General features: G+C 37.3%; 1 protein-coding gene across 1 annotated transcript in view; it reads right to left on the bottom strand.

Moving 5' to 3' along the window:
- Positions 1-24,749, bottom strand: part of LOC136882236 (uncharacterized) — a 65,040-nt gene that overhangs the window by 31,400 nt on the left and 8,891 nt on the right. Inside the window, exons 3-5 of the mRNA XM_067154791.2 lie at positions 23,888-24,257; positions 12,283-12,622; positions 8,192-8,365 (exon numbers count right to left, since the gene is read on the bottom strand). Of these exons, the coding sequence (XP_067010892.2) occupies positions 8,192-8,365; positions 12,283-12,622; positions 23,888-24,257 (884 nt within the window). The remainder of the gene's footprint in view (positions 1-8,191; positions 8,366-12,282; positions 12,623-23,887; positions 24,258-24,749) is intronic.

Genomic DNA, 24,749 nt, shown 5'->3' with positions numbered 1-24,749 from the left:
TAAAACGGTCCACCTTTTCAATACAAAATTGTTATAGTTTATTACAACATATATTTACATTTGGAACTAGTTTCTACGCTGTTTGGCGTCATCTTCAGCCAAAATGTGGGAAATAGGCTAGCATGTAGACATTTATATTACACAAGGTGTTATATTAAACAATACACATCTTGCAAGGAGATAAAAACAGGGACAAATATAGAAACAAATGAATCGTTGAGAAAGCAAAAGTTATACATATTAAAAATAACCTTAACCACACATCTTGCAGTGCAAAAATATTTGCCTTGAATGATTCTTGAATACAAAACGCACGCGTACACACTTTTGAAGAGCCAGCAGGCAGGAAAAAGTAAGGTGAAACCTTAAGAGTTCTTCTGAGAAGAGTTTATCATTTTCTTTATGTTCGGACTAACTAATGAAGTCTCCCTTGAGTTACTGATAAACATACACAACAGGAAAAACTCCTTCACTCTCAACAATAGCTATAAAGACCAACGGTAAATTGTATTTTAAATACTGTGCAGAGACGTGAAAGCATGATCTTGAACATGATATAACTTCTTCATTTAATCACCTTTGAAAGCCTCTCTCTATATTACGTAGCTTCATTAACACCACCCTTCTGTAGATGCACAAAATAATCTTGTAATCTTCACAGGTCCGGTATTCAGCTCGACGAGAATATAAAATTGGTATTAAGGAATTCGTTTTCTGAGAGTTTGGAGGTTGACTGTGCCAGTATTTGTGGTGTATTGTTGCAGCGTTACGCGTAGGGTGGGGGCAGGTTTCTATGATGTTTATTGCGGGACATAAGGCGGTAAAGCTATGGTGCGAGATGAAGAGGAGCAGGGCGTGTTGGATAGTTTAGGTCTGGGGAGCGGCCATTGTTGGATTAGGAGGGGAGAGGGAAGGAGCGGTAGGGGAGGAGGAGTGGAAGGAGGGGAAATATGGAGGGTGATGTGGTGAAAGTGTGTGGCGTGACAAAGTATTATGCATAATGTGAAAGACAGATCTGTTTTTCGGGATATTCATGTTTCTGAAAAATTCAATGAGAAAGTCAAATAGGATCTTGGTTTCTCTGAGATATCATTTAAGTTTAGGTTGGGATTGAAATATTGGTCTAAATGAATATAGAGGTTTTCAGTGACGTCTAGGAAAGAACCTTCGTTTAGAATATCTAATACTTCAAGATCTTGATTTATTTCAGTAAAGTTGTGCTTAAATTCTTTTATATGTAGGCCGACCGCGGAAAAACGGTTGTGTTTTATGGCATTGACATGTTTTGCATATCTGATTTTAAAGCTGCGTCCTGTTTGCCCTAGGTAAGAACTTTTGCAGTCTTGGCAAGAAAACCTATATACACCTGATTTAGAAAAAGGACTACTTTTATTTATTGATGAAGAGTTGTGTAGGATCTCTGTGCTTCTATTGTTAGTACGAAAGGCTATTTTAACGTTGTGTTTTTTAAGAACGTTAGTGACGTTGTAAATTTCTTTATTGAAGGTAAATGTGGAAAACGTGGCAGTGCTAGTATTGTCTTTTATTAGGGTGGTTTTTGGGCGGTGTCTGAATTTATTGATTATTCTTTCAATAAAGGATTCATTATATCCATTAAATTTTGCTATAGAGCGAATGGTGTTCAATTCTTTATTTAAGTTTTTTCTTGACATCGGAATTTTGAATGCTCAGTCTACTAAGCTATTATATGTAGCCGCTTTGTGTGTTTGGGGGTGTAGTGAGTCATTTCTTATAGTAGTGGCCGTTTGAGTGGGCTTTCTATAGATACTATATGTGAACGAAGAGGGGTGCCTATTGATTGTTAGGTCTAGGAAGTTGATGGAGTTGTTTATCTCTGATTCTAAGGTAAATTTAATGTCATGATCAATGGTATTAAGGTTTTTGAGGGTGGAAGGCGCGTCTATGGAGCGTTCATCTAGGATTATAAATGTGTCATCTACGTACCTCGCCCAGAATTGGATATTAGCAAATTTGATGTTATTGTCGATGGCGGTGTGCTCTAGGAAATCAAGGTAGATCTCTGCTAAAATTCCTGAGGCTGGTGAACCCATAGCCAAACCATCTTGTTTGTAAATGATCTTATCGAATGTGAAATAGTTATTGTTAATTAGTAATCTTAATATGGTCATAAAGTCTTGAACTTCTAGTTTACTTAGTTGATTGTTAGCAAGTAAGTTCTTTTCGATGAACGGGAATAATGAGTTGGTTTTTATACTGGGATACATGTTGACTATATCAAAGGAGTGCATTGAATGATATGGTTGAAGCTTGAAAGTGTTTAGTTTGTTCACTAATTCTACAGTGTTCCTGATGGATTTATTTGATGAGAATTTATAATGTTTAAGAAATTGTTGGATAAATTGAGATAATTTATATAAGGGGCTTGGTCTGTAGTTTATTATGGGTCGAATAGGGACACCGGTTTTGTGGATTTTGGGTAGTGCTTTAGCTGTTGGTAGGCCTGGGTTCATAGTAATTAACTTTTGTTTTTCTTGCTCAGTGAGGAGAAGCTACGTAATATAGAGAGAGGCTTTCGAAGGTGATTAAATGAAGAAGTTATATCATGTTCAAGATCATGCTTTCACGTCTCTGCACAGTATTTAAAATACAATTTACCGTTGGTCTTTATAGCTATTGTTGAGAGTGAAGGAGTTTTTCCTGTTGTGTATGTTTATCAGGAACTCAAGGGAGACTTCATTAGTTACTCCGAACATAAAGAAAATGATGAACTCTTCTCAGAAGAACTCTTAAGGTTTCACCTTACTTTTTCCTGCCTGCTGGCTCTTCAGAAGTGTGTACGCATGCGTTTTGTATTCAAGAATCATTCAAGGCAAATATTTTTGCACTGCAAGATGTGTGGTTAAGGTTATTTTTAATATGTATAACTTTTGCTTTCTCAACGATTCATTTGTTTCTATATTCGTCCCTGTTTTTATCTCCTCGTAAGATGTGTATTGTTGAATGTAACACCTTGTGTAAAAAATTGGGTTAAATGAAGAAGTTATATCATGTTCAAGATCATGCCTTCACGTCTCTGCACAATATTTAAAATGAAATTTACCGTTGGTCTTTATAGCTATTGTTGAGAGTGAAGGAGAATTTCCTGTTGTGTGTATTTATCAGGAACTCAAGGGAAACTTCATTAGTTAGTCGGAACACAGAAAAAATGATGAACTCTTCTCAGAAGAACTCTTAAGGTTTCACTTTACTTTTTCCTGCCTGCTGGCTCTTCGGAAATGTGTGCACGTGCGTTTTGTATTCAGGAATCATTCAAGGCGAATATTTTCGCACTACAAGATGTGTGGTTAAGGTTATTTTTAATATGTATAACTTTTGCTTTCTCAACGATTCATTTGTTTCTATATTTGTCCCTGTTTTTATCTCCTTGCAAGATGTGTATTGTTTAATATAACGCCTTGTGTAATATAAATGTCTACATGCTAGCCTATTTCCCACATTTTGGCTGAAGACGACGCCATACAGCGTCGAAACTAGTTCCAAATGTAAATATATGTTGTAATAAACTATAACAATTTTGTATTGAAAAGGTGGACCGTTTTAAGTTTCCTATCTTCCATTCTCAGTTCAATACGGACAAAAATGAAATTCTTAGATTTAAAAGTAATCATCTTATACGCACAGGCTAACATTAAAAAAAAGGGCATTTTTATGAAGGTCTATTCGTATAATTCTCCAATGTATTGGCTCGTGCAGTGCAAGTCACAACATGCATCCCAGCTGATCTTAATGTCATGAATAAAAATATCTATCTTCGATGATTTTGTCCAATTTTTAGCTTGTGAGATCTTGTTGTTTGGCCTGTCATTAATGCGTTAATGCATTCAGTTTTGGTGACTGTTCCAGTCATGGCAGACTGTGAGGACAGGAAAATGTCTTGGTCACTTCAGTTAAATAAAGAAAAGAGAATTACAATATAAACTTCAAATTGCATATTTTATGTGAGAAAAATGTGCTAAAAAAATTGTTAAGTTACTGAGTGCAAAGTATGATGTTGGTGGAAAGATGAAGAAAAATTTAAGAATGTTGCCACATCAAGAAAAGAACTAGGAGGATCAAAGACAGGCTTCAATTTCTTTACAACTGAAGGGAGCTTTACTTTAATTTAAAATATAGCATTGGATAATGTCATGTGGGCAGAAAAAATAAAATAAAAAAATAAAATGGAGATACAAGAATGTTATTTGCTTATGATACTGTAATTTAAGAGTTCAAAAACCAAGGACAACACAGTTAGGAATGACAAGATGTAATACAAAGTTGGCACAGAACAACCCTTAAAAACCACTTGCAATGGCTTGGGCACATCAAATGCATGGAAGAAGGAAATAATGAAACAATGAGGTTACTAGAAAGAGATCTGTTTGAAGACTCAGATATGCCAATCTTTAAAGAAGTTGTAATTACACCAAAAAGCACAAGTGTATGTCATGACATGTCCTTTGCACCAACCACACAGTAGCCAACAGATAAAAACCATCAGTATGCAACGGTTTCCTATTTGAAATGGTTCAAGTACAAATTTATATACATACATTTTCTTAACAGACTGTTGTGCCTTTAGGTGTTCAGTCTGCAAGCCTCTGTCAATTACCTCTGCACCTCTACAATCCTCTATTTGCAAGTAGCCCTGTGGGCTTGTTTTATTCCACACCTCTTATCTTTAAATTATTAAAAAGTAAATCTCCCTCTGCATCTCTTACCATGCAAGGTCAAGTCTAATATTTTCCAAGGTAACTCACCCTTGTTGTGTACAAAAGCAAACACTTGTACAAAGACAAACTTTTGCGTGTGCAGAGGTGAAACCTCACGACCTGTCCAGACCACATTTTCAAATACTTGGCTGGAGTACAGTGTAGATAGGTCAGCTTCGCAGCTCATCCTGCATGCCAATTTATACTGTAAGTTGGCAGGACGTCATTATCCAGCGCTGCACTCTGGCATGTTGACTGCAGACGCAGTTCAATAAGGGCACCACAACAAATCTCCTCCATTTGTCCTAGGTGATCGCAACACCAAAACTGGTTTATACACATCTATTGTCTCCACATTCTGAGTACCCTCTTGCAATTTTTCCCACCTCACTGTACCAGCAAGTTATCTCACTATTTCCAACACTAATGAATAAGATATTCTAAGTCCTGTACAGCACACAGATTGTGCAGCGATTGCAACTGCAAGTTTATTGCATTACCGTCGCTTCATATACGACCACCTGTAATTATTAGGTTCTTCAGGCTGTAGAAACTAATTTAGGATTAAATAAAATGTATAAAATATCTGGAAGAGAAAACTTTTCACAACAGAGTATACCAGAAAAAGAAACAACTTATTAAAAATTTAATAACATTTCATTTTTGAAAGGTCACCATCAGATTCTTGCAAATCACACTATTTAAAATTAAATTTTTAACCGACTAAAAAATTAAGAAATGTAAAACCTGTTTCAGGTATTTTCTACCATCTTCGCAGAATACCTGTTCTACTTCCAAATTCCCTAACTGACATCACTTTAGTCTTGGAAATGCTGACCTGCAAACCACACTCGTGGCAGCTCTTTCAATTTCCAAGATGTCAGATTATGGGCTTTCAACCCAGTCAAGTCATTGGCACCCTGCCATTTCATATCATGAACACAATAAACAACAAGCGTCTAATCCCCGCAACTATACAGAACCAAGAAACTTGTTCTACAATCAATGGCACGATTAACAACATCAATGCCTTCGACTCTCTGTAATAGCCTTTTCCCTTGCCAATCCGTCACGTGTGTGTGTTGGGTATTCAGCCCTCCTCCGCAGCTCCACCAACAGCTGTCATAGATAGCCCAAGTGTCACTGAAGAGGCGTACAAGGGAAATGAGTTAGTTTCCGGTTGCTTTCCCTGCCTGTCCAGAAGCTGCTATTACATATCAGTCTCCCAAACCCACTGAATTGCATGCACTAACTGATGCTATGAGCAATATTTTCACATCATTTATAACATGAACTGGCTGCAAAAGGAATGGCATTCTAGCATCACTCATACCTTGGTCACTTTCATATTGTCAAAGCCAAGAATGAGACTGAGACAGGTCAGAAGACATAGTGCACTGTAAACACAACATCTTGCCAAGAATGCCTTAATTAGATTCACGAAAGATAAGCATAACTGTCTATTGCTCTTGTAGCATACTGAAAAATCTGGTCCTGGTCTGAAACCACACCACTTGGTGGCACTGATCAAACCCTCCTTTCAAAAAAACCTCTGAAGACCTTGAAATGCCTCAATAGTTGTTGCAATCCTTCCCATTCTTTTGCTTATAGAAAGCTGCAATTACTGCTTTCATCCAATGAGAAGGTACCTCTCTAATCATGCTGCTCTATGAAGCCATTTCATCCCTGCCTTCCAACTACGCATTCCACCATTTCAGGTCTAAATTTAATCTATTCTTGCTGCTTTCTGACAGAATAGTCCACTCATGATCCTTTACACTTCATCAAGCATAATTTCATTTAAGTCTTAATAAAATCTGTACTGGAACCGCAAAGCTGCCGTGCACTTGGACTCCAGTGAGGAGTCCATCAGGGTTGTGTCTTATCTCCCCTGCTTTTCAACATCTACTCACAAACAATCCTGGATGATGCACTGGAGACAGCCACAACACAAGGCATTTGCTATGCAGATGATAGTGTGCTGCTTGCAACAACTGGGGGCCCAAGATGAAAAAAAGCCAGTTCGTGATCGCAAGCAAACGGAGAGACTTGTGCTTGGCACTACAAGTACCTTGGTTGTAATCTGAATGAATGACGGGATGCACAAAACACCTTCAACAAAATGAAGAAGCTTCTTAATCTAGATCTGAGGCTGTGAATCTATTTTCTACACTAGGGTGAACACTAACTAGGCAAGAAGCTGGAAACCCTGGAAATGTGGCTGTATCGGCGGACATGGACCGAAAGAGTGATGATGATGATGATGCTTGTTGTTTTAAGGGCCCTAACATCGAAGGTCATCGGCCCCTAGACTGAAAGAGTGAGAACACCGAGGTGATGGAAGTACTTGAATGTATCAGACACGTGATGCAGGGGAAGATCTGAGGACAACGGAGAGACCTGGTTGAAGAACCTGAGATGAGCACGATGTTGCTTGATGATTATGATGTTTGTTGTTTAAAGGGGCCTAACAGCTAGGTCATCGGCTCTTAATGGTATGAGGTGCAATGAAATGAAACAATACTTAAAAGCTTCAAACTGTATTTACCGACTAAAATCTAAAACAAATGATGATGAAAAAGTGACCATGAATCCAAAACAATCAGTGGATCCAATCCAGACCACCGGCCCCTCATAATAGGACTAATCATTAGTAAAGCAGAACCATGGTGGTACTAATCACAGGTAATGTAGACCCATGGTGTTCCTCACATAGTGGTACTATTCATGGGTAATGCAGACCCATTCTGAACACAGGGGAACAGACACATTCCAGCACAGCATACGGCACCTTTTCTCGCACGAACACTAATCCATGCAGTCGAGTGCCCCTCCCCTTGGCGGGATACACACAATGGTACTAGCCACAGGCAACGCGCAGAACCATGGCATTCCTCACATAAGGGTACTACTCCTTGGTAACGCAGGTCCATGGTGTTCCCAACATAGTGGTACTAATCGCAGGTAATGTCAACCCAGGACGTTCCTGACGTAATGGTACTAACGAGTAGTCTCATGGTTCTAATTTCATCATCCCTTGGTCGCCCCTACGAGGAGGAGGGGATACCGTGGGTGTATTCTTCATCTGCGTCCCCCACTCACAGGGGATATGATGTTGTTTTTCCATGTGCCAGACTCAAATATTAAAACAGCTCTGATGATCTCCAACCTTCCATAGAAGACAGCACAGCAAGAAGAAAATGTACCTCATCACTATTTTTTAACTAAGAACTGTATAAAATAGCATTCAGATTCTACAAATACATGTAAGAAATTCTGAAAGTTCTACTACAATCCATTAAATTGATTTTAATAAGGGAACAGTAAAATGCAAAGAAGTTTTCACATTAGTCATTCGTGATGATTAGGTTGTTCAAAAATGATGACAGCTATTTAACAAATTCAAATATTGGTTATTATTTTAATTATGAAAAGATATAACTATAAATAAATCTTACCTAAATTTGTAAGCATTTGTGTGTTTGAGACGATGCTTGATGATGGATGCTCGACTTGCCAAAACTTTGGCACAAAGACAAACCACTTGTGCTGGAACTTCGTGAGCTTGACGACAATGTACCGAGAGAGAGTTCCAATTTCGGAAGACTTGGTTGCAGACGTGACATTCCCATCTGTGGAAACACCAATTTAAGTGATAAAGGCTAGATTAAATGTGAATACCGATGTAAACCATTGTTGAGATTTTTCACAGTTGAACTTACACAGACAGAACTGCTACATAATAAAATTAGTTATAAGCCTACCTTAGCTTCCATTCTTATTTACATATAACCAGGATTTTTTTCGCAGCCAGAATGCGTTCAGGTTAACTTTTAGGTCTTTAATTGTTTTGTGATGTTACACTCTACCAACCACACGGCAGTACGCCTAGTGTATATTGGGGCAGATTCGGTTCTTTAAAGACAGAAAAGTCAAAGGGAGTCTTTTTTAATGTGAAGGTGTGTGAACAGTTGAAAATCTGCACTCTAAACGAGCAGCTTTGCAAAATACGGTAATTAGCTGAACAAGAAATGTGAATCGTTTCGTTGATCCAACAAAATTGGATCCCTCTACACTATCGCAGTTGATAAATGCTATCAGCAGCATTCTCATTTCTACTGCTGAGCGTGGATTTCGTAGATGAACCTGATTATCACACCAACAATAGCTTCTCTACAAATAAAGACTGTCAGAACACCGATGTTCATCAAATTGCATGTTTTTCAGCAATTGCCGTATGCCAATTCGTGGTTCCTGAAAGACAAGCACCTAGCAACAGACATGAAGAGTAAGGAACGAACTTGTGAAGATGGCAATAACAGTACGACAAGTCTGATTTGGAAGCTATTGTTAAAAAGTAAAACATTTTAACATTTTTTTCCCTTTTATATTAATGGTCTTTTTTTTTTTTTTCCATACATATAGTATCCATCTGTTGAAAGTATAAGAATGAGAGTTTCAAAGGGCTGATATATTTTGACTTTTTCTGTTATGAAATGACATGGTAGAGTTTCAGGAAACTTATATTCAGAAAAAAAGAAGGCTGCATGTAATGTAAAAACATTATTATTATTATTATTATTATTCTGATACGTACTATACAAAGTAACAAACTACAATGCTAATGTCATACTGATGAAGTGAAGGTATTGTTTAAGACTGAGAACATCAAGAAAAGACAAAGCAAACACAGGACCTCTGCGCATGTACAAGTGAGTGATGGTTGACCACATTTTACTAGAATGCCATCTATATGATCAATAAAGACATTTGTGTAACTTCAATCGGAATAATAGTTTATGTGACATCTTGAACAAAGATACTCAGTGTAAAAACATCATTAACTTTTTTAGACAAATCTATTCAATGAGATGTAATCACTATCTGACCAATATATACTATTGTTATTTTTGCGATTGTAACTCTATGATTATGAATGTCGCGATATGACTTTCTAAGTTAAAGTGACAATAAATAAACCTTTTTTTTTTTTTAAAGTGAGTGATATTATTAAAGTATTGAACATTCAAGATGTGATTCCACTTAGCCAAGGTAGAAACTTCATGAAAATTGCAAGCTAGAGGACTGTTTCCTCATCCCCTTTCTGGGATTTTTGGATGACATTTTTCCTGCACCCTACATAATTACTGTATTTACACTCATATTATAGGCTGCACTCCATTCTCAAGACGGAAATTCAGGAAAAAAATATTTTTCTTGGAATTTCGCGCAACAGTGTAAAATGAAATAAAAATACCAAGATATTTATGTGAACATCACATCACAGCTGAGACCAAGATGCCTAACAGTACCATACTTAATAAAGGGCTTGAAGGGTAGCATTTGAGTTACCTGGTCAGTCGCAATGAATCGTGGATCACATAGGAGTAAGGAGACGAGCTGTCAGTGGAGAGCAGAAAAGGGGAAAAAATGAAGATAAAGTTGGAATTAAAGAGGACAAACACTTGTTTATAAGAACAATATAATTATTAAATTAATGTCGTAATGGTCCACCTTTCAATACTTTAATATGCAATATTCTAAATTACATTAACTAGGGACTGGTTTCGGCCGGGGCTGTCCATCTTCCTTCATATAAAACATTTAATAACTAAACAAATGTACATGCACACAATTGACATAAAACAAATGAAACAAATATATACAAGTTGACATTAAAAACTGGCATGAAATTAAGAGTAAATTAGAAATAACTAGGTTCTAAATTCTTGCATCTTGAGTATGCTCATCATCGAGACTCTTTCATGTATTAATATTCACAGAACTGTTAATCATTACTAATTCAATTGTAAACGGGAACTGGTAAATGTTGATCCCATAGTTCATCACCAAATCTATTTGAGTGATGTTTGCCGTATGCAAGTCATTGGAATGAGGGATGGAATACCGTATAATCTCAAATACCACCCGCACTGTTTTTTTTTTCGAAAATATTGCTTCCAAAATTGGGTGCGGGTCTTATTTAAAATTTTGGGAACTTTATCTTTCCGAATGCGCGTAAATCGGGCATCACCGCCAGCGCGGCTTGGCAACAATGCTCCCCCCGCTCTCAGTATACGCTACTTCCGGCTTGGCGTCAGTCTCACGCACGTTCTCGGAGTATCAACATGAATTCCACAAAGCGTTTGTGATCTTTTACAGCAAGTGAGAAAGTGAAAGTAGTTCAGGAAGCCGAAATTATTGGAAATCGTGCTGCTAGTAGGAAATACGATATTGAGGAGTCGTGTATTTGCGATTGGAGAAAGAAGAAAAATGTGCTATTAAGATGTAGTGGTGATCGTAGAGCTTTTCATGGACTGAGTGTACAGTTTCCAGAAACTGAAAAAAAACTTCATAAATATGTGACAGAAAGGCGGAAATTGGGATATGGTGTGTCAACCAAAATGTGGCAGCTAAAGGCATTAGAGATCGCAATGGAACTTTCATCGGAAGGGTTTAAGGCAAGCCAAGGATGGGTTTGTAATTTTTATACAAGAAATGGGTTGAGCGTACGAAGGCGTACCTCAATTTCACAGCATCTTCCTGGTGCTTACGATGAGAAGTGGTTGTCATTTCAGTGTCACATAATTCGGTTGCGGAAGGAAAATGCACATTTGCTTTCCCAAACTGGCAATGCATTTCAGATGCCAGTCTACTCTGAAATGCCAATGGACAGGAATGTGAATGTTAAGGGTGCGAAAAGTGTTACCATTAGAACAGGTGGTAATGAAAAACAACGGTGTACGGTAATGTTGTGTAATCTCGCCGATGGAACCAAATTGCCACCGTACATTGTTCTCAAGCAAAAGACGCTTCCTAAAAATCTACCCGCCAGTGTTATCAGATCTCAGAACTCCGGCTGAATGCACAGTTCACTTGTGGAAGACTGGGTGAAGTCTCTCTGGCTACGTCGCCCTAGTGCATTATTCGGGCAAAAGAGCTTGCTTGTTCTCGATAGTTACCGCGGCCACACAACAGATGCTGTGAAGAAACATATCAAGGATGGGAAAACCAACCTAGCAGTCATTCTGGGCGGGATGACGTCTATGCTACAGCCGTTGGATGTCTGCGTGAACGGTCCATTTAAAGCAGCCTTCAAAACAGCTCTACACAGAATGGATGGCGGCTGATAATCACACACTGACGCCAACTGGTCGCATTCAGCGCCCGGAAGTTCAGCTGCTGTGTTCGTGGATTTTGACGGCATGGAATCGTATCCCTGGAGACCTCATACGGAAGAGCTTCAGGAAATGTAGCATTTCTAATACTATGGATGGCAGCGATGACAACAAGGTGATGGTGATGAAAGTTCTGAAGTTGGTACTGATGATGATGAATGAACTCATTGGATATTGTTCTGAAAATGTTTGTTTACTTTTATTTGTATTTTCTAACCATTTGATCTGTGTTAGTAAAGATCGAAAAGTAATGCTGTCAGTACGCTTACACAAAAGAATAACTACCATAATATATATCAGCATCTCCTTGCATCTTGAATGAGTGATACCTCATTGAAGACCATGGCCTCTTAGTAGCTAGTTTCACTAACCTGAAGATAGACGGCTGAGAATTAGCATCGTTCTCTATGTCGTCTTTAGATTCCTCATCGATTCCATTGTCTTTCCTATCATCGTCATTATCATCATCTTCATCGTCTTGATCATGGGTGTCGTTATCGTTATTATCCATGTCGTTATTGTCGCTCTCATTAACAGCCTTGTCATCGTCCTTACACTCTACGCTGTCAGTCGGTGGTACTGAGGCTTCCTTATCATTAGCAATCTCCTTCGCTTCATCTACAACTTCCACGGAATTTGATTTCACCATCACTCGTGGAACTTTCGCTTTTCTCTTTGCAGCTCCCACCAAAGTCTTAGGAGTACGTCCTCCTGAGAACAGAACAAATTTGAAGGATGAAAGATGAACTAACCACACAAGTGGCAAAAAGTTTTAACTTTAACATGACTATGCAAATTTAAAAACAGGTTTGTTGTTTGTTCAAGTGCAAACCATTGTCTTTTCAGTTTTGAATTAGTTAAAATATAACCTTTTTCACTGTAGTAATGGATGAGTTAATGTAAACAGTGGCAAGGAAAACTGGGGAAGAAAAAAATGAAAGTGATGATGTTTGCAAATGTGAATCTGGAGAGAAAAGGAAGAGGGTATCCAGGAACAGTCAGATGCAAGGGAAGATGAGGTGGAAAAATATGGAGTGAAATTTAATGGCAGGAAGAACGAGATCATGATCACAACTAGAAAGAAGGAGAGACCTGTCAGAGGGATAATGCTTGGAGGGTAACAGCTTAGGAAGGTGGAGAGTTTCAGGTAGCTGCAAAGATCATAGAGAAAAGTGGAAGTAATAAGGAAATAATCAAGCATGGAAGACAAGCAGGAGTGTTCCCGAAAAGTGTCAGAAGCCTATTTGGAGCAAGGATGTCCCTCAGAGAAGCAAAAGAGTGATATAAAGGACGCACTACATGCCTATTGTGATGTATGCAGCAGAAACTTGGGTAATGAGACAGAGAGCCATGACTAGGATACAGGCAAGTGAAATGAAATTTGTGAGAAGCAGGATAGCAGTGACAAGATGGGATAAGATGCGAAATGAGAAGGTTAGAGATATAGTAAAAGAAGAGCTACTGAGGATGCTTGAAATGGAGACGTCAGGAAAATGGCCGAGAGGAAGACAAGACAGAGATGGACAGAAGGAGTGGGGAAGAAGAGGAGAGGACTGGAGTGAAGAGGGAGAAGTGGTGGGAAGACAAGAGGAGATTGACAGGCTTATGCTCCAAGAAGCAACTGGAAACTGCATATGATGATGATGATGATGATGATGATGATGATAACGTTTTAAAGTTTTTCAGTCAGTGGAAACTAATGTAATATAAAGAAAACACTAGAAAATACCTAGAAAAGAACATTTTAAATTAATAACATTAAATTAATTATATTTTTCTTTTCCAGGCATTTTCTAGTATTTTTTATTAATTTTACAATAGTTTCAACAGACTGAAAAATTAAGTATTAAATGTTCAAGTTTGAGGAGTTGACAAACAAACAAAAAATGTCTTAACCCTTATGATGCCAGGCTGTAAGGTAGTGGTTGCGCTAAGAAAACCAAGACAATTTTAATAAAAATGCACACACTAAGAGAAAACATTCTCCTACTTATATTTTTGGAGGAAAATCCCTGTTCTTTTTTCCATAGCTCATAGGTGAATAGAGAACATTGAGTGTTACTATAACTGCAATAGGGTTTCATTTTCTCCATTTAAAAGTGTACAGATAATTTTTTTTTAAATTAATATTAAAAATTTGACCTAATTTTTACTTTTATAGTGTATTTTTATCATGGGTACCTTTGTGATAAATGTTCAGCTAATTTTGAATAACGAATAAAAAACTGAAGTTTTGTGCAATTCTTCATAGTACTTTTTGAGAATTACAAGTTTTTACAAAATTATACCCACGCAAGTTAAATACACAATAACATAATTTTTACTTCAAACACTTGTCAGTCGATAAATTAATCTCTAACGAATCACTTAATGTTAAAACATTGAATATTTAATCAACTTGCATATACTTATCCATCTTTACACTATTGGAGATAAATAAACAAACGTATAAACAAGCAGCACGAAGCAGCAGAGTGCAGTGCTACCACGCACAAAACTTGCAATGTGTCAAAGGAAAGCTTTTATACAACTTCACTGATATCGATATTGCACGTTATTACTTATGCTGCCATCCTACAGTAGGAATTGAAGATACAGGCGAAAGAAAAACACTGCCGACAGATCTGATCCCAGTATTTTTAGCAGCAGCACACATGGCCAATAGATCAGCTGCCTGGCACTATAAGGAGTTAAGCAGCATGTGTAATACTTTACAATAAGTTAACATAGTTTGTAAAACAGATCAACTTTCATGTAAATATTCCATTACATTAAGACATTCCTTTATTATACAGATGTGGAATCTATTGTAAACCCAGCCAACCAGGCCCTTACCTGTCACAAAGCAAGTAAAATTGGGGATGGCTCAGTTGGCAGTACCCTGTACAGGTGAAACTGGTCAATGTCTCCACCACTAGAAAAGAAGTGATTTGCAAAGGTGGGGGAGGCCCTACAGATGAGGAGGAGAGAAACCCCGAGGTCCTCCAAAGAAATGGGAGTTCTGCATATGCTTAACAATCAATTCTGGGTAAATGATTTTTCAGAGAGCACAAGAAAGAAAAGCCAAGATTACCATGCAGATGGCTTGGAACAAAACGGGGTACACACAAAGTTGACTAAAAACATAAGAAAGTCACTACTACAGACACGAGGATAAAACCTAGGGGACAATCAAGGACAGTGTAATGGAAGACATGAAAATGCCAAACGTACACTGGAGTGTGCTGTGACCAACTGAGTCTGTAGTGTAAGAAGAATCCATTGTTGATGTTGCTGTTTACTGTAAAGATGCTGGAATATTGTGATCAGCAAATCTCATGGCCAGTCTTCTGTTAATTTGGAGTAAAGGCTGGAAAGGAAGTGGTTATGTCAGTGGACATCCAGGAAAATGCCTGGTATAAAAGAGGGAAACCATCGAGAAACTGTTTCTAGGATGCATGAAAATGAAATTTTAACCAACTTATCGTCAAAGATTCTGAGTCTGAGTCCCAGGAATCCTACATCGACACAGAGAGTGATTGAGAATTTTCCCAAGTGAACGCTTTTCACACATTTTCTTGTGCGTATTTTTAATGTGTTGTGGTTTTTATATGTGGAATAGCCTATGATTGTTCTTATGCATTTTTATATTTGCTTGTCTCCTCCTCTAATGCTGACTTGGCATGTGTTCCTATCATTAGCTACTCTATTTATTCTAATTTAATGTGCACTTTTATTCAGTAAAATTTAGTCTGCAAAATTGGGAAGCGCATTACAATCTCTGGCATTCAAAAATTAGGCTTAGCTTTCTGATTCTGCTCTGTTAGCATTACTCATCATTCCTCACTTCCATTTTGAACGTTTTCACATTTTATTTTACTACCAAGACTATGCAGTAAAATGTCATTGTAACAAATGCCAGTTTAACTAGAGTGCAGACCAGCCGCGATGGCGGGACGGCTCTCTGTGTACAGCACAGAGAGAGACAGAGACACACGTCCGCTGTTGCAAATGTTACGGTGGCCAGAGGCGGAGTTTCAGCGAGCAGAGAATGACTAATTAATGTTAGGCATTATTAATGTCTCAGTCCATTTTTCGGTACAGATCACCATAGTTATTATTAACCTGGTAATAATCTTCATGCGAACGGGAATAATAATAATAATAATAATAATAATAATAATAATAATAATAATAATAATAATAATAATAATAATAATAATAGCAACATTACACCAGGGTGTAATAATACCTTAATAATTCGTAGAATTCCAAAAATCAAAATAATACATGCTATTATCAATAGAATTGTATTCTACAACTGTAAAAGTAACACATCACACAATTGGTTGCAGTACAGTACAGTAAAGGCAAAAGTGCGAGATATAGGCTATTCCACATATAAAAACCACAACACATTAAAAATACGCACAAGAAAATGTGTGAAAAGCGTTCACTTGGGAAAATTCTCAATCACTCTCTGTGTCGATGTAGGATTCCTGGGACTCAGACTCTTTGACGATAAAGGGTTCCATTATGCTGTCCATTGGAATCTCCCTTGCGAAATCCTCCTCCTGTAATTACCCTGCATGTGCAACCCAGTTACTCCACACCTCTGATGAAATGCTGTCTATGGCCTCGTGAGTGAGCTTTTCAACATCAGCAATCTTAAAAGTCTTGGTCTTATCTGTTATGTATGCCTTTACCTCGCCCATACCAGTTCAATTGGATTGTACTGGCAATGGTAGAGCGGCAATCGAACAACCCTACGACCTTTTTCTGTGGCGATGGAATCCAATTCGTACTTTACAGACCTGGGTTTGTGTGTTTTCACAATCTGTAACAGTTCTGCTCGGGTTTGTGAATTTCTGTGAGGAATTTTTTTCGTAGTTAAGCAGGATACAATGCCTGCGTTTTGTGTGCTATTGTTCGGTGCTTTATATAATTGAACCAAATAAATGCTTACATTGTCCGTAACAATTACTGAATGCGGTGGGATATTAGGAAGTAACTGTTCTAGGAACCATTTTTAAACAATGTGGAATTCATGTCCGAATGATAATCAGTCGAACTGTTTTTTGATTTGGAACGAAAAATTAATTTGCATTGCGGTACAAATCCTGTGGACGCTGATCCTACATGATGCGCGATAAGCCGAGCCCCGTTACCCACAGCTCCTCCGGTCCCATCACTCATTACCCAGCATGCCTTCCTTATGTGATTTTGGTGTACGAATGTCTCGTCTAAATAAAATATAGTTGATTGAGTTACCCTCCTGTCTTATGTCATGAATGGTCCTTAGAAATACTCTTCTAGCTGCAGCAATATCACTGCGTTCCAATAACATCTTACGTCCACCGTTACATTTTTTACATTTAAAACTCGAAGGACAGATGACGTGCTACTGCTGAAAACCACTGCCTCTTTCATTTTCTTAAGAAGTTTCAATAATGTTGGAAATTGCCCTTCAGCGTACAAGTCAAAAATTGTACGGCGCAACACGTTTTTGTTGAAGTCATCTAAATTTGTTACTGGTTTCTGCTGGCAAAGATTTTTTCCTGTTGAACATAAACTTACAGTCCCGGTCAATTTAATGGACGACGTTGCTTCGTTTACAATTCTTTGTACTGTACAAACACTGACATTGCACGCTGCTGCTTTTAGTTCCTGCAATGTGGCACCATCGCCCCAAGCATCTTCTGCCTCGTCCCTCGTTCGTTCCTTAACATTCTTAAAGTACTGGTGCACTTTGAACACGACTTCTGCCGCTTGCTTATGCAAAAACCTGTTGTTTACTTCCTACCTCTGCTTCCATGACAATCGCAATCACAAACACAATCTAGATAATTACTTTTACACTTGAAAACTTTCAAAATAGTCAGTATGCTCTCACACACCCTACCAGCTCGCCCGGCAAAGCTTCACCGATTCTGATTGGCGCGAGTGTGCAGAGGCGTGGTGCTTTAACGTCATTGTGTTCTGTGCACCGCCTTCCCGGCTAGTCCGCAATTTAAATATTCAGAATACCAAAATTATTTTTAGGCCCATTCCCTTTTTCCTATTTAATGTGTGTGAAAATATTTCATTGTAACAAATTTTGAACTTTCAGTATAACAAATTCAAAATGTAGCTTTTTTTTTCACATCTCTACCTTCAGTACTGCATTTCATTTATTCACGTCTCATGACACGTTCGTTGTTTTTTGTTTGTGAAACAACATGTGTATTAATGTGCCAGTTAACTCTTTCGCCAATATGGATCAAAAGAAGCGAAAACAGTCTTGAAAAGAAAACATTCAATACTTTGAGAAGTGGAGAAAGGAGGAAAGAAAAGCAAAAATAGCGAAGAAGTATGGCATCAGCCCTTTAACACTATTTACTTTTCTAAAACAGAAAAACAAGATAGAGCAGAATATTGATGTTGATGCCCTTGGCTCACAACGAAAGAAGATGAGGACAGCAGACTATGAGGAGGTGGACAAAGCCGTTTATACATGGTTTGTTGAAATGCGGACTAGAAACATTCCTGTCAATGGCCCACTGTTATGCGAGCGTGCAGGATCCTTTGCACATTCGCTTAGATTCCTGGAATTTATGGGGAGTACTTGTTGGCTTCATAGGTCCCGGGAAAGATATGGCTTTTCCCCACAAGGTTGTAAATGGTGAAGCAAATAGTGCCCCAAAGGAAGTTGCATACTGATGGCAGATGGAGAAACTCTCAGCTGCCTTGAAAGAATATTCGCCGGTGGATATTTATAATGCAGACAAGACTGCATTATCCTACAAATTAATGCCAAACAAAACCCTTGAATTCAACGGAAATAAGTGTTTTGGGGGACAAAAGCTCAAACGAACGGACAACTACTCTAAACTGAAGCCTCCCCTAATTGGGAAGTTTGGGAAGCCAAGGTGCTTCAAGGGAGTACAACATATGTCCTGTGAATATAGGTACAACAACAAGGCATGGATGACATCAGTGATCTTCACAGGGAAGTTGTTGCGCCTGGAATGTCGGATGAAGGCCCAAAAGCGGAGAATTCTTCTCATCTTAGACAACTGTTCCTCTCACAATTGTGTACCTCGCAATTTGCAACATGCAAGTTTTATTTTTGCCTCCAAATACTACCTCAGTTCTGCAACCACTGGATCAGGGGATAATTTTGATTTATGAATTTCATTTTTCGTATTGACATTTACCAATCTTCATAAAAGGAAAGAAAAATTCCACCTAATCAATACATTTATTTTCTTGTAAACTATTACAATCTAGGACCGGTTTCGACCCTTCATAGGTCATCCTCAGCTATATCAGAATCACATTTGCATTTCTATCTTATACCTCTGAAAGACCTTCATGATGTATTGTTTCATAATTTTTCAGTGAAAACTTATCTAAAAACTTACAAATTTCTAAGCGTTGTGTTAAAATTAAAAATTAAAATTACAAAACTTTGTCTATTATATACATGCCCTTGGGCTGACAGAATGCATCCTTGGGTTGATTAAGCACATATCTTAAGTATTGCTTATTCTGTTGAATCGAAACCCTTTTATACTTATGTACAATCGTGAATAGACTATCAGTAAAATTTGATAAATAAAGCTTGCGTGATAATTATAATAAAATATCATGTTACATCTTTATACCTTATTGCTGGAGTGATATTATTTTAGGCAAAATATAAATGCGTGTTGACCTCTATAAAATATTTTTACATAAACACACTAATGTACTTTAAAGTCTAAAATACTTATTGCTTGGATCTTGCGTTGTTATGTGGTAAAATATTATAACAATTTGTCTTGTATAACATCAGATATTGATAATGTTTGAATATGCCGTGTATGGTTGGCTTTTAAACCTAATGATTAAATGTCAGTTCCTTCTTGCATAAAATTACAAGTTTCATATTATGTTGATTATGTATTGTATAAAACATAAATGTCTATTAAACTGAATGCTTATCATTTACTACAGAAGTTTTAAAAAACACTTGAATGTCTAGTAATATAGTCAGTGTGTTTAGTGACCCTGAAACGTGTTGGCCTTGATTCTTGCGTTATATTTCCATAATTTGCCTTTTCTTATATATGTCGAATGTTGAACTTTATAGGTTCCATTTGTATAACTGTGAAATGGATCAATATAAGCTTGATACGTGTTAAATTATGGAATATATGTATGATTCAGTTCTGGCCTAACTTCTGGAGTTTTCTCCCATCAAATGCCGTAAGACTGTGGTGGTTCCTTTCCCTTTTTTTAAGGCTGGTAAAGTCTGTAAGCCAAAATGAATGAAGTGAGATTTCAATAGAAGTGTAAATTTGTGTGAATTTGTAAAGCCTGAATTAATTTACTTACTGCTGGATGTTTGAAATGCAAGTTTCTTGGCCGTTTGACGAGTAATGTACCTCGTACTGATGGTTCTAGTGTTGTCTGTTGTGAGAGGGGCAGAGGGATAAGTAGGGGAGGTTGTTACGTGTGTATGGGCGGAGTCGCTGAGGTTCGCTGTCTGCGCCGTAGCTTGTGTATGACGTCGTCTGTTGACTATTTTGACGTAGTCGTTTTTTAAGATAGGAACGATTTTATTGAACAAAATATTAGTTTTTTCGGATAACTCATTTATGTTATAATTAGGATTTGCATACTGATCTAGTGTTATATATAATTCTTCACTTATATTAAGCAAAGGACCTTTAGGTTCTACATTTAATATTTTTAAATCGTTATTTATGTCCGTAAAAGTGTGCTTATATTCATGCATGTGTTGCCCTATTGCCGAGAAATGATTATGCCTAATTGCGTTTACGTGCTCATTATATCTAGTCGTGAAATTCCTGCCTGTACGCCCGACATAACTTGTTAAACAGTTGTTACATTCCATTCGGTAGACTCCTGATTGAAGATATTTGTTACTACTATTTACTGATTTGCTATTATATATGACATGCCTATTATTTTGTGTAGTCTTAAATGCTATTTTAATGTTATGCTTCCTCAAAACATTGGTTAGTGAATATACGCCCGTATTATTAAAAGTGAAAGTTGCGTAATTTTTTCTGGGTTGATCTGTTTTCGTCAGAGTGGTGTTGGGTCGTGATTTGAACTTACGAATGATGGAATTAACCATTTCTCTTCTATAACCATTTTTTTGAGCTATTTCGTGAATTAGTTGTAGTTCATCTTTGAGATCTGCTTTTGACATCGGTATATTAAACGCTCTATAAATCATACTTTGATATGCTGCTTTTTTATGTGGATTAGGGTGATTAGAATCTATTTTTATGGTGTTTATTGTATGTGTAGGTTTCCGGTAAATTTTGAAGGTGAGATGTTTTTCGTGTCTAGTAACCGTTAGATCTAGGTAATTTAGTTGACCGTTACTCTCAGATTCCTTGGTGAATTGTATACATGTATCTATGGCATTTATTTTATCCAATATTGCATTTTCGTTGGTTGTTCTGTTGTCGATGATGACGAATACATCATCCACAAATCTGCACCAGAAAGATATTCCTTCAATTTTACTAAATGCAGTATGTTCTAAGTAGTCTATATCTGCTATTATTCCGGAGGCGGGTGATCCCATAGGTAGACCTGTTTGTTGATAAATTGTATCGTGAAATTTAAAGAAATTGTTATTGACTGCAAATTTGAGTAATATCATAAATTCCTCAATTTCCAATGTGCTTAATTTACTATATGTTTTGAGATTAGTTCTGATTATGTTTAAGGTTTTGTCAGTGGGGATATTTGGATACATATTTGTTACTTTACCAGCCTTAAAAAAAGGGAAAGGGAAAGGAACCACCACAGTCTTACGGCATTTGATGGGAGAAAACTCCAGAAGTTAGGCCAGAACTGAATCATACATATATTCCATAATTTAACACGTATCAAGCTTATATTGATCCATTTCACAGTTATACAAATGGAACCTATAAAGTTCAACATTCGACATATATAAGAAAAGGCAAATTATGGAAATATAACGCAAGAATCAAGGCCAACACGTTTCAGTGTCACTAAACACACTGACTATATTACTAGACATTCAAGTGTTTTTTAAAACTTCTGTAGTAAATGATAAGCATTCAATTTAATAGACATTTATGTTTTATACAATACATAATCACCATAATATGAAACTTGTAATTTTATGCAAGAAGGAACTGACATTTAATCATTAGGTTTAAAAGCCAACCATACACGGCATATTCAAACATTATCAATATCTGATGTTATACAAGACAAATTGTTATAATATTTTACCACATAACAACGCAAGATCCAAGCAATAAGTATTTTAGACTTTAAAGTACATTAGTGTGTTTATGTAAAAATATTTTATAGAGGTCAACACGCATTTATATTTTGCCTAAAATAATATCACTCCAGCAATAAGGTATAAAGATGTAACATGATATTTTATTATAATTATCACGCAAGCTTTATTTATCAAATTTTACTGATAGTCTATTCACGATTGTACATAAGTATAAAAGGGTTTCGATTCAACAGAATAAGCAATACTTAAGATATGTGCTTAATCAACCCAAGGATGCATTCTGTCAGCCCAAGGGCATGTATATAATAGACAAAGTTTTGTAATTTTAATTTTTAATTTTAACACAACGCTTAGAAATTTGTAAGTTTTTAGATAAGTTTTCACTGAAAAATTATGAAACAATACATCATGAAGGTCTTTCAGAGGTATAAGATAGAAATGCAAATGTGATTCTGATATAGCTGAGGATGACCTATGAAGGGTCGAAACCGGTCCTAGATTGTAATAGTTTACAAGAAAATAAATGTATTGATTAGGTGGAATTTTTCTTTCCTTTTATGAAGACAGGGGATAATTCACGCTTTGAAGCGGCATTATCGAGCTTGTGTGGTCCGGCGTATGCTGTATAACTCTGCCTTAGAGAGAGACCTTACTGTCAACTTATTGGAAGCACTGCAGATGTTCAGTGTTGCATGGGGATCACTGAAAAAAGAGGTAACCAGGAACTGCTTTAGAAAACCTGGAGTGGGTTATGGAGAAGACAACATCACAGAAAGTGAAGAGTTGGATGCAGAAACAGAGAACTGGAAGCATATATGTAAAAAGTTGGATGTGACAACAAGTGTAAATCTTACTGATTATGTCAACTACGAACCGACTTATTTCAGTATAACAAATTTTTGTAGCCTCACAAATTAATTTGTTATACTGGTATTTTATTGTGTATATATTTTTTTATAATCTGCTTTACGTCGCACAGACTCAGATGGGTCGTCTGGCGACAAAGGGATAGGAAAGGGGCTAGGAGTGGGAAGGAAGTGACCGTGGCCCTAATTATGGTACAGCCACAGAAAAAGATTTCAGGGCTGCTGAAAGTGGCGTTCGAACCCACTATCTCCCGGAAATAAGCTGATAGCTACTTAACCCAAACCACACAGCTGCTCGCTCAGTACCATATTTTTGTAGGCGTTGTTGATAACGAAAGCTTCATTGTGACTTGTGAATTTGACTTAATGAAGAAAGAGAAGACAAAATCCGAAGGATTTCCTATCAAGTGAGCTTCAGGTGGACGGTAACATTATGAATAAAAACACGGAAATCGGCAGGCTGCAATGCTGGCAAGTCCGTGAACGGAACTGACAGTTGTACGCAGTCAAATTAAATTTTACAACTGCTTTTCAGCTGTGCATTACAATTGCAAGCAAACTTTTTTTTTTTTCAAGCCTTTTAAAATTGGGCTGTGTATTAGATTTTAGTAAATATTGTATATGGCTTAGATAATAATTCAAAATTGGTAGGTTAAGAGTATGATCTGGATCAGGAATGGAAGTTTCCAAAAATAATGTTAAGATAGCCGGTATCATAACAGAGATTTACTTTCTTCCTCCATTCCTATGGTGCAGTAGAAGAATAGATGCTTGACTACAGTTCATCAAAATGCTACAATACTCAGCTAATGTTATAATACTCCAAGAAAAACCACGTCGACTTACGTTTTTTCGGTGCTGTTGGTCTGAACTCCTCATCTTGATCGTCTTCCTCCCCATCATCGATTTCCTCGACTTCTTCCTTGACTTCAGCATCTGTGTTAGACACAGCTTCCTCGAACTCCTTTTGCAGTTGAGCAATCTCTTGCAATCGACTGCTCATTCTCCTCTCGCAATCTTTCTCATTCCGCATTTTGCGTTGGATTTTGGTTAATTTCTTTGACCGTGGTTTAGGAGGAACAGTCTTCTGCTTCGTCATTCTCTTACGGCCTAGTTTCTGCTTCATTTTCTTGGCATTAGATCCCCCACAGTCAGAGGGGATGAATGGGTCAGCTTCGATCGCAAGGAGTTCGATGTCCTTCTTCGAATCAATCATCTAGACAGCAGAAGAAAAGATTCAGTTTATCACAAAAATAAATGAATTATCACTTAGACATAAAACAACACACAACAGAAGAAAATAAATTACTGATGGATAACTTTTATTTATTTATTTATTTATTTATTTAACTGTGCCAGAAACCACGTAACATTACAGAATGTTAAAAAGGTATGAAATCGTATGGTGATTATACAGAATAGACCAAACTATAAATTAAGGTCCATACGATAATGTCATAGGCACTTCCAGGGAAAGCATGCAGAATGCAGCACTGTCTCCTCCAGAACAAAGTCACATGCTGCTGAGCTGATGCAGCCACACTTGTGTCCACTCCTGACCCTGATGAGGCAGCAATAAAGCTCCTTTGGGGGCGGGGGTCATTGTAGGATCCCAGCAATGAACTTGTGCTTCCAATGCTTTCGTAGACTACTCAGCCTTTCAGCTTTGATTCAAAACCAACCCATCAGTGATGAGTTTTCCTGCACT

The sequence above is a fragment of the Anabrus simplex genome, chromosome 10 (assembly GCF_040414725.1).
Source record: "Anabrus simplex isolate iqAnaSimp1 chromosome 10, ASM4041472v1, whole genome shotgun sequence".
NCBI classification, from domain to species: Eukaryota; Metazoa; Arthropoda; class Insecta; order Orthoptera; family Tettigoniidae; genus Anabrus; species Anabrus simplex.
Note: the sequence above shows the minus strand (reverse complement) of the source record. Positions and strands in the feature narration are given on the sequence as shown.